This window comes from Pieris brassicae, chromosome 7 (assembly GCF_905147105.1).
Source record: "Pieris brassicae chromosome 7, ilPieBrab1.1, whole genome shotgun sequence".
NCBI classification, from domain to species: Eukaryota; Metazoa; Arthropoda; class Insecta; order Lepidoptera; family Pieridae; genus Pieris; species Pieris brassicae.
In genome coordinates this window covers 8,264,686-8,278,929 of record NC_059671.1, presented here as the reverse complement: position 1 = coordinate 8,278,929, position 14,244 = coordinate 8,264,686, and the positions used below count along the sequence as shown (strand labels likewise).

The 14,244-nt window shown below is 33.7% G+C and overlaps 2 protein-coding genes across 4 annotated transcripts; both read left to right on the top strand.

Moving 5' to 3' along the window:
- The first annotated feature begins 847 nt into the window (after window positions 1–847).
- LOC123712234 (transmembrane protein 104 homolog) lies at window positions 848–4,551 on the top strand. Its single transcript, XM_045665239.1, has 5 exons — window positions 848–1,080; window positions 1,501–1,713; window positions 1,900–2,165; window positions 2,441–2,643; window positions 2,919–4,551. The coding sequence occupies exons 1-5, from the start codon at window positions 1,003–1,005 to the stop codon at window positions 3,683–3,685; spliced, it is 1,527 nt and encodes a 508-aa protein (XP_045521195.1). The 5' UTR covers window positions 848–1,002; the 3' UTR covers window positions 3,686–4,551.
- Window positions 4,552–8,326: 3,775 nt separating this feature from the next.
- Window positions 8,327–12,459, top strand: LOC123712575 (transmembrane protein 104 homolog). Of its 3 annotated transcripts, XM_045665742.1 has the most exons (6): window positions 8,327–8,549; window positions 8,631–8,710; window positions 9,055–9,267; window positions 9,444–9,829; window positions 10,099–10,301; window positions 10,580–12,459. In XM_045665742.1, the coding sequence occupies exons 2-6, from the start codon at window positions 8,672–8,674 to the stop codon at window positions 11,332–11,334; spliced, it is 1,596 nt and encodes a 531-aa protein (XP_045521698.1). In that variant the 5' UTR covers window positions 8,327–8,549; window positions 8,631–8,671; the 3' UTR covers window positions 11,335–12,459. The 3 variants fall into 3 exon arrangements, with proteins under 3 accessions (XP_045521698.1, XP_045521697.1, XP_045521699.1); XM_045665741.1 differs by having other exon boundaries at window positions 8,327–8,710; XM_045665743.1 differs by lacking the exons at window positions 8,327–8,549; window positions 8,631–8,710 and having other exon boundaries at window positions 9,265–9,339.
- Window positions 12,460–14,244: the final 1,785 nt, after the last annotated feature.

Below are 14,244 nucleotides of genomic sequence, written 5' to 3'. Positions count from 1 at the left end.
GTTTCATGATAGAAGCATATAGCAAGTGGTACAGCGTAATCCATGTAAAGTACAGACTGACCTTTATATTATACAATGTTCAACGTGATTAAACCTTTACTTCAGTTCTGTGGTGTTTGCACTTATTTGCTTGGAGGATAAAATTTTAAGTTGGTTCTCCAGTCTCCTAGATCTCCTAGAGTAGTCACGTGACTGACGAACACATCAATGGTCTTCGCCTAGGTACATCGTAAAATTTAATTACAAATGTCACCAAATAGGCAATCACTATTGGACTTGATATTACTTATTGATAAACAATTATTATCTGCTATGAAATAATATTATAATCAATATATGTAACTGTGAACACAGCCAATTTAAATTAATTATTTCTGCAAGTGGCAATATTTACTAATTAAAGATGTTTTTATATTTAATTGAAGTTAACAAAATCTCGAAATAATTATATTTTATGAATAATAATACATTCATCATCCTTAAACAATTCATACTTAGGCAATTGAAAATATTGTGTAGAATTATTTTATTTCACCACAAGTGCCAGAAGAAATCATTAATTATGGTGCATACTAGTCTAGAAGGCATAATATCTTGCTCGTTGTCTCTCTATATTCCAATAAACTGTTAATGCGTGAAGTGCGGAAGTCGAAGAAGCCTTCTTTGGGATGGTAATCACGTTGTTTCTCTTTCCGCACAAAAAAATAATTATTACTGAAATGGACAAGTTTCAAAATTTAATATGTAGTTATAATGTTCTGTGCTGTATTTGTTGATTACTATTTTACAAATGCGTGTTGACAGATTACAATTGACACTAGTCAATTATCCAATGAAATATCGCAAACCGATCACCCTAGAAAATCTTGAACTTACAATTCGATAGTCTTTTAATAATAATAATTTAAATACGTGGAAATAATAATTATAGTTCATAGAGATACATTTTTAAATGACATAAATATTAACTAAAACAGCTATGATGTCAACACGTTATAGGTCATGCCTCGTCAACGGTGGTTTTTAAGAAGAAATTTAATAATGCCTGTTGCTGAGGGAGGCGATCAATACTCTGTCTGGGTATGTTTATTAAATAAATATATTAAGTTAAATTAATAAACAAAAAACAGTTTTTTTAACCTTTTAAGTGCGAAACATATGTATCAAATAATTTGGTATATTTATTATTAATCATGAAAATGTGAAGAAAGAAACTTGGTTTAACTTTTAATGATAAGTTTAAAATATATTGGCTTACAATTATTAGATATTACGACAAAACCTAAAATTATAATTTTCTTTATAACTAAAAACGAAGGTGAAAGTCTAATCTACAAAATATTGACATTTTCTCTTTATTTAATTTTTGAGTTTAAAAAAGTTCCTTTGTTATATTCATCTACTAATTGTAATAATTATGAGTCTTGCATTTTTATATAAATGAACCTATAAAATAAAATGTACCTACTGTTCCATTTATGATTCATATAACTTTTTCAGGTGGGATTAATTTACATATTTAACTTAGTAGTTGGCACTGGGGCTCTGACTCTTCCAGCTGCATTTGCCAGAGCAGGATGGGGGCTAAGCACAATATCTCTTGTATTCCTGGCATTTATGAGTTTTATGAATGCAACCTATGTCATAGAAACTATGGCTTGTGCCAATGCTGTCTTTAAATGGAAAAGATTGCAATTTTTAAAGAGGAATAGCGTTAGTTCTTTTTATAATTGATATTATAAGTAGCCATAAATAATGTAAAGACTTAAATGACTAGTATTCTTTTCTGTCAAAAGGTAAAAAAAAACATCTATTCAGAAATACATATTGTCTTAAGTTACCACCTGAAAACCATTATATTGATGTTTTGCAACTATTAAATTTAAATTATCATTTTAGATGCAAGATGAAGAAAACTCAGATGAAGAACAAACTACCTCAAATGCTCCTATATATGGAGAACTTGAAGATCCCTTAGTTTGTGGAGAAGCTGTACCTTCACGTTATTACAGTCTTGATAAGAGAATTGAGCTAGGAGAAATGGCTAATCTCTTCTTAAGTAAAACTGGACGGACAATGTTCTATTGCACACTATGTGTTTATCTGTATGGGGATTTGTCAATATATTCTGCTGCTGTTTCTAAGTCTTTGATGGATGTTGTGTGGTATGATTTCTTATATATCTCTTTAGGAGTTTTATAATCCAGAGATTATATTTAGAAAAACTTATATAGTTCCTGAAGGTAAATAGAGCAAATCTGACCTACTTACAATTATAATTATAAAATTGAGACAATATGTATTTCTTGATGTTTCCATATAGATAGAAAAGCACTTTCTGGCACACCCAGGCTTTAATTGCCTTAGGCTTAAGATTCACTGGCCTTATCAAGGGTCTAACAATTAGATGGCCCATTATTTACAGTATTCTCTTTTTCAGTTCAACAGTTCCATTAAACATGACAAATATAACAGATTGGGATGATATGCCCTGCTTTCATGCCTCTGAAGGGACCTTCACTCGTATTGATTGTTACCGAATGGCACTATTGACCTTCTTCGCAGCAATGGGTCCTTTTGTATTCTTCAATGTACAGAAAACAAAATACCTACAGCTGTTTACTTCGGGCATGCGGTGGCTTGGTAATTATTTTATTTTAATTTTTTTAATACTGAGTTTTAATTTTTACCAAGTACAATTAAAATATGGACCCTAGAGCCTTATGACTTATCTTTCAATATTATATTTAAAAGTAAATCATTGATTAAGGTTCTTAAACCTAAAGAGGAGATATATTTGGTCTTTGTCTTTAGATCTTTATTTTTCAATAAGAATAATTAAGGCATATAATCACTTAGAATATTTGTAGATATTATATCGTTTTTTTAAACAGTTTAGTCTTATTATATTTTTCCAGCATTCGTCATAATGATATCAATGGCGATACATCTTCTAATCAAACACGGACCTCAAGGGAAGCCGCCAGCCTTCGATATCACGGGCATGCCCACTTTGTTCGGGGCCTGCGTATATTCATTCATGTGCCACCATTCCCTCCCCGGCCTAATCAGCCCTATCCGAGGCAAAAGTCACCTCGGGCTCCACCTCTCGCTTGATTACATGCTCATAAGCATCTTCTATCTCCTTCTGGCGTTCACGGGCGCGTTCGCGTTCGCAAACCTCAACGATCTGTACACATTAAACTTCGTGCCCACAGATAATGAGAATGTTTTTCTAGAAATTGTCGAATACTTTCTCGCTCTATTTCCTGTGTTCACTCTCTCTACAAGTTTTCCGATTATTGCTATTACATTGAGGAACAATTTGCAAAGTTTGTTTTTGGATACGAGTCGTTTGGAGTCGTATAATTTTGTTGTACGGAAGCTGATATTTCCAATTGTAGCTGTCGTTCCTCCCCTTTTACTGACATATTTCTTGGAGGATATAGGCGTTCTTATTAAGTTTACAGGGTCCTATGCCGGTACGGGGATACAGTATTTGATACCTACGTTTCTTGTGCTCTCTGCTAGACGACATTGCGCTAATTTGTTAGGTTTAGGTGTGGTTAATAAATATAAAAGTCCATTTTCAAATGTATCGTGGGCTGTGTTCGTCCTACTTTGGTCATTTATATGTATAATACTCGTTTCTGTCAATATGATCGAAAAATATTTAGATCGTTAAATAACATACAACAACCATATTTTAAAATTTAAATAGGTTAAACAGTCGTACTCACATTAAACCATTTAATGATCTCTCATAGTAAATAAATAATAATACATATAATGCCGGTAGGGATTGATTTCAGGGTAGTAAAAAATCAGCTTTCGATTCTTGAACGGATTATTTTTTTTACTAAATGTCTTAAGAAACCTAATTTAAATTAACGACTCTGGGTACGACTGAAAACATTATGTAACTGATTTTTGCTAAATATGTTAAAAATCGTGTTAGAAACGGCGAAGATGATACGTTACCAATAATTGCCGATTAGTCCTAATTCCTGGTAACCAATGTGATTTATTTAATGTTTATAAAAAAAAACAAATAATTTCGTACAAAAATGTGTTCATTGTTGATTTATGCATGTCTAATGCACAAGAAGTTTGGATATTTTTGTCTTTATTGCTTGTTAACTAACTTATGCATCATTACATCGCAGTACCCCCCCGTACGTTAGTAGAGGGTACCTATTAGGTTTTTATAATATAAATCTCCCCTTAAAGTCAAAACTGCAATAGTTTAAAAAGTAAATAAGAATTACGTATTTATGACATTTATTGTGTAAACTAAATTGACCGATGTGCTTGTAAATTTTTATGCCAGTAATTTAAATCATAATAAAATTGTTAAATGCTAATTTTATAATCGCTGTCTAAATATTTGAGATTAATTGTGTATGGATTCCTAGTTCTAATAATGTTATGGCTTTTATATGTTTTACTAGAACAAATAAGGAATTGTGTTAAAAATGTTATTGGTACAATAATAATTTTCTGTGATAGCGTAAAATTTTGTATATGTATCTAATTGCTAAAGTGACTGATTGATGTATTTATTTTATTCAGAGTATTTTTACAATAAATTTATTTTGTGTGTTTTAAACGAGTTTTTATTTTGAACCATATCGAACAGACATCGTCCGGAACAATCTAATCTAAATAGTATATAAAATTCTCGTGTCCCGTTGTTTGTAATTAAGCTCCTCCGAAATGGCTCGACCGATTTTTGTGAAATTTTGTGTGCATATCGGTTAGGTTTGTGAAATGGACAACATCTATTGTTCATCCTAAATGTTATGGGTTGGGACTGAACTCGTAGTTGACATACATAGTTTTATTGCCTACTTGCGGACCTGACGGACCTTGTCCTCTCTTAACTATATATAAATATATATATGCACAACGTTGAAAGAGCGATATGCACTGAAAAAAGTATTCTTAGATTATCTAATTTTCCGCGCACTTTTCTTATTTTTTTTCTTTCATTAGAAATTTAGAATAAACTTTATATGTGGTCTATAAAGTTAATAACTTATAGACCACAATCTTAGCTTTAATGGTCATATTGAATTGGTTTCGGGGCGTTTGCGCAAGCTAATGTATGTATTCAGGGGCCTGCATGGGGTTGCTGACTCCACTGCAATTAGAATGGTGTAAGAGTCGCTTTGCCAATCACTGCTAATCTACTGTGTAATGATCTGGGAAGGCACATATAAAACCTCACTCCTGAAACTTGAGCGAGCCCAACGAGCAGTTCTTCAAAACCTCATTGTCTCTTCCCTTTTGTTTCCCTACTGCTGAACTTTATGAAACCAGTACTGTACTTACAGTTCGACAGCTGTTTACCTTATACACTGTTCTTAAGCAACATTCGCTGTTATTCTTCGATACCGCAATATTGGACAAACGTCGCAAGCGGAGCGTTTGTGCAACCCCATCCTTTTCTAATTTTTCTCAGCGATCGTTCTCTTTTCTGGGCTGTTACTTGTATAACAAACTTAATTAAATTCTGGATATATAAAACTAAAAAATGTGTAAAGCAAATAGTTCATACATTTATACTTACTTTGAACTATGAACAAACTGCTAGATGTATTAAAATAATTTTCACATATGTTCTCAGGCGTGTGCCTGACATACCCACACACACCCTTCTAACATTCACTCACACACGCGTATATACCCTCTCCCACTATCACACACACTCACATACACCCATAAAACTAGTTAACTGCTTTGTTTTGTTTTACTTTCATTATGTAAAACGTTAAATTTGTTTGCCTACCTATAAATGTATGTACTTTTAGTTACCACTCAATATGACTTTGCTATGAATGACAGCCTGATTATCTATATCACAGGTTCTTAACTAGTTTGGAAACCAGTCTCCCAATACCTTCTCAACTGTAATCTTATTTCTTGTTGTAAATGTTATATGGGAGTAAAATAAATAAAAATATTTAAACAATTTCTGTTAAGTTGTATATAGTAGATAATTTTTCTAAAAATAAGGTCATAAAGAAGTTTCACTTCTTCGTGTGTACACTTGTACACGCCCACATTTTTTATACTAGTCCATGTAAGTACCTTACGCTTAGCCCCCTTTTCACGATGTAGTTGTATTTCTTTACTGTATGTTGTTAACACTTAATTAAAAGTTTCAGCTGGCGTACTATTGCTTTTATTTTAACTTTTTTTACGAGTGTTGCAACCTTCCACAACCTCAACCACAGCTACTTGGGCAGCTGACGGTCGGTTTGCTTATTAGACATATATGATCAACTATCGATGTCAATATCAGCCAGCTTACTATAACTTCTAGTCCGGTTAATTTAGTTTAATTTCCGGAAAGCTGAATTTTGGTGGAGAGCTAGGGTTTACCATTACAAATAAAGTTTTAAAAATGCCCCTCGATCTTATGTGTGCTACAAAAGTTATTCGGGGTCAAAGGTCAAAATTTGAGGCTGTTGGATGTTGTGCCCATCCAGGTTTCAGAAAATAAATAATTGTATCCATTGCAGTCCTTGCGGTAAGTAGTACTAACAAATCAACATTTGTAGCACACATAGGATCGATGGAGATTTTTAAAACTTTATTTGTAATGGTAAACCCCAGCTCTCCACCAAAATTCAGCTTTCCGGGAATTTTTGTTATTTCAAGTGTCTATATTGACCGAACTATTTTATATTTGCAATGCAGACTATTCGCCCTCAGCTCACACTTTGAGTGAAAACAACAAATTTTACGTGCAATTTTAATTTACGTGACAAATTCACGACAGCACGCCCCCTAATCAAAACGAAATCTGAACATACCAGAAAATGACAACTAAATTGTTGTTTCGTTAATTATAGCAAATGTACACGGAACAATTTGGCAAGGATTTAAATGGTAAGGCATAGAATAAATAAGCATTATAAATAAATATTTGTTGATATTATAATAATATAAATGTTTGTTAGTGGGTTAAATACACAGGTCGAGATGTAAAAGAAGGCGATCCATCGTCTCAAAAACATCTTTCGCAATAAATATTAATGCGGATTTAGAGAAACTGTTACATCTCAGATTTGCAGACAACATATTTATTCTATCCAATATTGTAGAGTGTAGACGAACGAGATTGAATATGTCTAAGAATATACCTGGGCCCTTTGGTGCAGATTATTCCCTTCATAGATCGAAAAAAAAGTCAAAAAATGCTAGAAAGGGATATTGGACATTAATCAAAGAAACATAGTCATAGCTATCAAGAAAACACAATGCGATTCATTCATTCGTCCGGTTTTGAAATACGGTTGCTTGAGCCCTCACAAAAATGCAAAAACACTATCACATCATCAAAGATCGATAGTATCATGATACTTAATATAAAAAAGATAAAAGTATGAACAAATAATAACACTATCACGTCGTTTCTCTTTCCTACATATTTAATATGTAGTCCAGTTCCTACACCAAAAGGAACAAAATCAAAGTTCAAGGAAAGGTTCTTATATGTAAGCTGTTTATTATTACCGCCTGCTCTGCGGGTGCCCCAGCTTGCTTTGCTTGTTCGAGGTATGTGAGACGGGGCTAATGTATCCACTCAAGTAGCATCCTATCTTCTATAGGATCAACGACAACCTATCCGGCCGTTTCACATCATCTCTAGCGATGCCTATGACACATTGACGGAGGCAGGAGGGCGTAGAGGCGTATGATGTTGAGTACGGCGTGGCGGGAAAACGACCTCCACTGCTTTGGCAATGGATAAGGCGCAATTACCGGCTTCCCTAGAACCCACAGCCACCAACGTTGCGCGGTCTGTAATTGAAATGTTCCAAAACTTTGGAATCAAGATTTGCAAAGACGATAATCCCTGCTCCTATACTGATTACTATTTTACAATTGCGTGTTGATACATTGCAATTAACAGTAGTTCAGTCTCCAAAGAAATATCTCTGAAATAATCTTGTTACAATACATTAATATTTTACCCTCTACACTTTTAATGAAGTATATGGCTACATCCTTGCCGGCTATATCCTAAAAATCCAAAAAACATTTTAATGCAGCACAGAGCTGAAATTTATATATCTCGGTACTTATGTGACTCATAATTTTGTCTTTACACGATCTACATACATGCCTGCAATGGTGGACGAATTCATACGCGTTGCAGAAGCTTATATAAAAAATACTAAGAAAAATGTGAATTAAACCTTATTTCAAGTCTGGAAATGAGACTCGATAAAGTATGAATACTTATTTAAAAACTTTACAGGAATGTCACGAACCGTGGCAAACTTCACGTAGCACGAAAAAGGGGCGCACGCAACTTAGCCCTTAGAGCGAAATAGTAATAATATGGCTGAGAAATATCGCAGGGTTTTCGATTGAAATACGGTTGGGATACTAGACATTCATCTGACATACAAATAATATTTGGCGATATATCCCGGCCGTACTAAAAATATTGCCGACTATTGCATAGTGTAGCCGCAAATTGCAAATACCCGCTGATGCTACCAGCCACACCCTTGGCTACGTTATACGTTTTGGTAAAAAAATGGACCGACTAGGAGCCCCTTAAAAGACTCAAATATATTAAGTAAAGCAGCTATAATAATAACACGTTTTAGGTACCTAGTGGCTAACGTGGGTTTTAAGAAGAAATTTAATAATGGCTGTTGCTGAGGGAGACGATCAATACTCTGTTTGGGTATGTTTATTCATTAAAAATATATAGGTCAATTCACAAACCATATTTTTTTTCTAAATTTTTATTATTAATCAAAAAATGTTAACAAAGAAACTTTTAGAACTTTTAGTAATTAGTTTTATTTTGCCTTTAAAAAATTATATAGGTATATACATTAGGGCAAAACCTAAAGATATAATTTTGAACGAAGGTGAGTCTAATCTACAAGATATTGACTTATTTTCTTTATTTTATTTTTGAAGTTTATTTAAAAAACCTCCATTATTACATTTGTCTACAAATTGTAATGACATATAAAATATTTGTATCTATTGTTCCATTTATGATTCATATAACTTTTTCAGGTGGGGTTAATTTACATATTTAACTTAATAGTTGGCACCGGGGCTCTGACTCTTCCAGCTGCATTTGCCAGAGCTGGATGGGGGCTAAGCACAATATTTCTTGTATTCCTGGCATTTATGAGTTTTATGAATGCAACATTTATCATAGAAAGTATGGCTTGTGCCAATGCTGTATTTAAATGGAAAAGATTGCAATATTTAAAGAGGAATAGTGTTAGTTCTTCTTTATAATAGATATTATAAGTAAACTTAATTAAAATTACTTGTATTTGTCTCTTTCAAAAGGTAAAAGGTCTTCCATTAAGAAATAACTATTGTCTTGTCTCTTTTCTATGTCAATTTTTTTGTCATTATATAAAGTCACTATTAAATTTATGTTCACATTTTAGATGCAAGATAAAAAAAACTCGGAACAAACTACCTCAAAACCTCCTGGGTATGGAGAGCTCAAAGAACAAACTACCTCAAAACCTCCTGGGTATGGTGAGCTCAAAGAACAAACTACCTCAAAACCTCCTGGGTATGGAGAGCTCGAAGAACAAACTACCTCAAAACCTCATGGGTATGGAGAGCTTGAATATCCCATTCTTTGTGGAGACTCTACACCTTCAAGTTATTACAGTCTTGATAAGAGAATTGAGCTAGTAGAAATGGCAAATCTCTTCTTAAATAAAACTGGACAGACAATGCTCTATTGCATACTATGTGTTTATCTGTATGGGGATTTGACAATATATTCTGCTGCTGCTTCCAAGTCTTTGATGGATGCTGTGTGGTATGATTTCTTCTATATCTGTTTAGGGGTTTTTTAATCTAGAAGTTACATTAAGAAAAAAATATATAGTTCCTGAATGTAACTAGAGCAAATCTGACCTACTTACCATAATGATTATAAAGCAAGACAATATGTATTTCTAGATGTTTCCTTATAGATAAAAGAACAATGTGGCACACCCAGGCTTTAATTGCCGGCTTAAGATTCATTAGCCTTATCATAAGTCTAACAACTAGATGGCCCATTATTTACAGTATTCTCTTTTTCAGTTCGAAAGTTCCATCAAATATGATAAATATAACAGATTGGGATGATATACCCTGCTTTCATGCCTCTGAAGGGACCTTCACTCGTATTGATTGTTACCGAATGGCTCTATTGACATTCTTCGCAGCAATGGGTCCATTTGTATTCTTCAATGTACAGAAAACAAAATACCTACAGCTGTTTACTTCGGGCATGCGGTGGCTTGGTAATTATTCTATTTGAATTTTTTTAATACTGAGTTTTAATTTTTACCAAGTACAATTAAAATATGGACCGTAGAGCCTTATGACTTATCACTCCATATTATGTTTAAAAGTAAATCATTGCTTTAAATTCTTTAACCTAAAGGGGACCAGATATATTTGGTCTTCGTCTTTAGATCATTATTTTTCAATGAGAATAATTAAGGGATATAATCATTTAGAATATTTGTAGATATTATAACGTTTTTTTAAAGAGTTTAGTCTTATTATATTTTTCCAGCATTCGTCATAATGATATCAATGGCGATACATCTTCTAATCAAATACGGACCTCAAGGGAAGCCGCCAGCCTTCGATATCACGGGCATGCCCACTTTGTTCGGGGCCTGCGTATATTCATTCATGTGCCACCATTCCCTCCCCGGCCTAATCAGCCCTATCCGAGGCAAAAGTAACCTCGGGCTCCACCTCTCGCTTGATTACATGCTCATAAGCATCTTCTATCTCCTTCTGGCGTTCACGGGCGCGTTCGCGTTCGCAAACCTCAACGATCTGTACACATTAAACTTCGTGCCCACAGATAATGAGAATGTTTTTCTAGAAATTGTCGAATACTTTCTCGCTCTATTTCCTGTGTTCACTCTCTCTACAAGTTTTCCGATTATAGCTATTACATTGAGGAACAATTTGCAAAGTTTGTTTTTGGATACGAGTCGTTTGGAGTCGTATAATTTTGTTGTACGGAAGCTGATATTTCCAATTGTAGCTGTCGTTCCTCCGCTATTAGTCACATATTACTTCCCGGAGGATATAAGCGGTCTTATTGAGTTATCAGGGCCCTATGCTGGTATATGGATACAGTATTTGATACCTACGTTTCTTGTGCGGTCCGCTCGACGACATTGCGCTAACTTGTTAGGTTTAGGTGTGGTTAATAAATATAAAAGTCCATTTTCAAATATATCGTGGACTGTGTTCGTCCTACTTTGGTCATTTATATGCTTAATACTCCTAGTTTTAAACAGAACCGAGTAACCTAAAGATCGTAAAATTACATATTTTAAACCTTAAATAGGTTAAACAGCCGTACCTACTCACATTTAACTATTAAATTATCTCCTATAGTAGCACTTATATAATAATAAATTTAATGTCGGTAAGGTTTTTTGTATGGATAACCCGTTTCTGGAACTGATTCAAATTTTTACTAAATATCTAAAGTAACTGTAAATTTCAGTTAACGACTCTGGGCACGACTGAAAACATTTCGCAACTGATTCTGGCTAAGTACGTAATCGTATAGAGACGTTACTAATATTTGCCTATTAATTGAGTGCTTGTAACCAAAGTCATTTAATTGAAATTTATAAAAAACAAATAATTTCGTACAAAAATGTGTTCATTGTTGATTTATGCATGTTTAATGCACAAGAAGTTTGGATATTTTCGTCTTTATCGCTTATTAACTGACATATGCTGACGCAAAGTCCGCTCCGCATCGCAGAAGAACGAAGAAGCTACCTTTTTTCCTGTAGTTATTGTTATAAGAGCGGTGGCCTAGCTTGCGAAGCCTTAAGGTAGATCTCGGCTTTGCACCAACGGATTCTCCTATGCAATTAACAATTACTCGGAATGCAATCATCGCAAGGAAGCACATCTTCAAAGTCAGGCTGTTCATCTTGTCTTTAAAGGAACATGATTAAAGCAAAGCCAACGGCATCGTTGTTGCGGCACTAAATTATTTAGATATTTAAATATTATTGTATCGATGAGACATTTATTGTTTAAAATGTCAATAGTTTACTAAGAGTAGGATGAGATTTGAGGGTAAGATTCAGATACCAGATTTAGCGTAGTGTGTATGAGATGTCTCTAATCTCGTTTCAGAATTTTCATCCTGAAAGTCAGAGCAGTACAATAATTTTAAAATAATTAGAAATAAAATTAGAATTACGTATTTATGACCGTTTATTCTTGATGTGATTCTTAATATTTATGACAATAATAAAATTACTAATCGCTATAACATAGTTTAAATATATAAGATTAAATGTGTATAGATTCCTAGTCAAGTAAAATCTTTATTGCATCTAGTTTTAATAATTTAGAACAAATAAAGAATTGTGTTAGAAATGGTGTTGGTACAATAATGACTTTCTGTGATATCGAAACGTTTTGTATATGTATATATTTAATTGTTAAAGTTAAAATAACTATTTATGTTCTTTTTTTTTGAACTTTCAAATAAATTCAGTGTTTTTACAATACATATATTTTGTGTGTTTTATTTTTGAACTATATTAATAAAAATTTAGACTAAATTTGGAATTAAATGTGTGGGAAGGTTGGGCCAAAGAGTAGCAATAAAAAAAGAAACGTTTACTATTCTAGACGAAAAAAACTATTTAACCGATTTCGTCGTTATTAATGCCATCATTCGGCGCAATCCTCTGTTAAATCGTCATGAAATACTTCTACACATTATATTTGGTGGGTTACACATCGATTCACAGAATTCAGCCATAATTAAACAGTATTGCTGAATTTAAAAGGTTTTATACAGAACTAGTAAGATTTTTTAAGAGACGTCGTGTTATTTGGAGTATGTCCTCTAAAACAGAGCATAATTTGAAGTTAAAAGGGTTAAGGTATGCGGAGGGGTCTCTAAGCTAGATGAGGGCCAGTTCTAAATTCTTATAAAGTCCGGAACACTGGTTTTAAGCCAGGCTTGGGTAGCTCGTGCCTTGTGACCAGGTACGGAATCCTGCTGGAAAAGCCTCGGTATATTTTTAAAGTGTATTTCCTGATAAGTTTCACAACATGATCCAAGACTGTATCTTGACATATTCGCTCAAGTTTTCACTCCTTTTTCATAAAAATGTAGTTTTGTGACTCCTTGATAGGACAAGCCATACAAAACCATTACAGACGCAGAATGATGACCACGTTTTACCTTTCCGACCACTTGAGCAGCTTCTTTAGAACTGTGAGCGTACACTTCTTCATCTTGCTTATTGTAGTGTTCTTCAATCTTGAAATTTTTTTACCAGTAAAGTGGATATTTCTTTACTTTTCACCTGCGTATCGTATTCTAACGACCAAATGTTGTTGTATCTGTTGATAGTACGATAAAAAACCATACGGTTGATACCAATTGGTGTTAGGAATTTGACCGACGGCTCTATACCCATTTTGTGCAAGGCGATCAATGCAATACTATTTTCTTTAACACCCCATTCCATATTTTAATTTGATAATGAACACAAAAAAATATGTGAAATGGCGCAAATCGAAAGAAAAATAATATACGTGTTCCAAATTCAAAATAATTAAAAAGTTTAAAAATAGCAAAGTTTTTATGGCCAGTAATTATAATTACCTATCTTTGGCAGTCATGGCGCCAAACGACAAAGATACCCAACTTTGTGTTGTTAGTTCTGCATGAGTCTTCCGATAGCCAGCATCAGTTAAATACGTAATGTGTAGGTTATTCAGAAGCCGATTTCACGGCATAACAAGCTAAATACTTTACTACTGCTACAATTTTTTTGCCATAGTTTCATAATAAAATCTCCCGATGTTTGAATTCTGAGAAAGTCAACCTATCCTGATATAAACTCGCAAAACGCATAATAATGCGCAGATTTGGATTAATATTCTGCAGAGGCCTTACTACAAATTTTGACATGACTGTGGTTCCAAAAACTAACAGACACGGCGCACGCTTATAATAATTCTTAGCCACGCCAGTTGTAATAGTGTTATTATAAGCAAATATACACAATCCCATACATGGGGGTCATACTTGGTGGAGTTACTTCACTGGGTACAATGTGTCCTCCTGTATATTAATCTGCCACGCTGTAGGAAATCCTGAATGCACCTATCGAAGGATCGTCTTAATAAATTATTTACAACTATTTTTATACAAAACCTTGACATGGA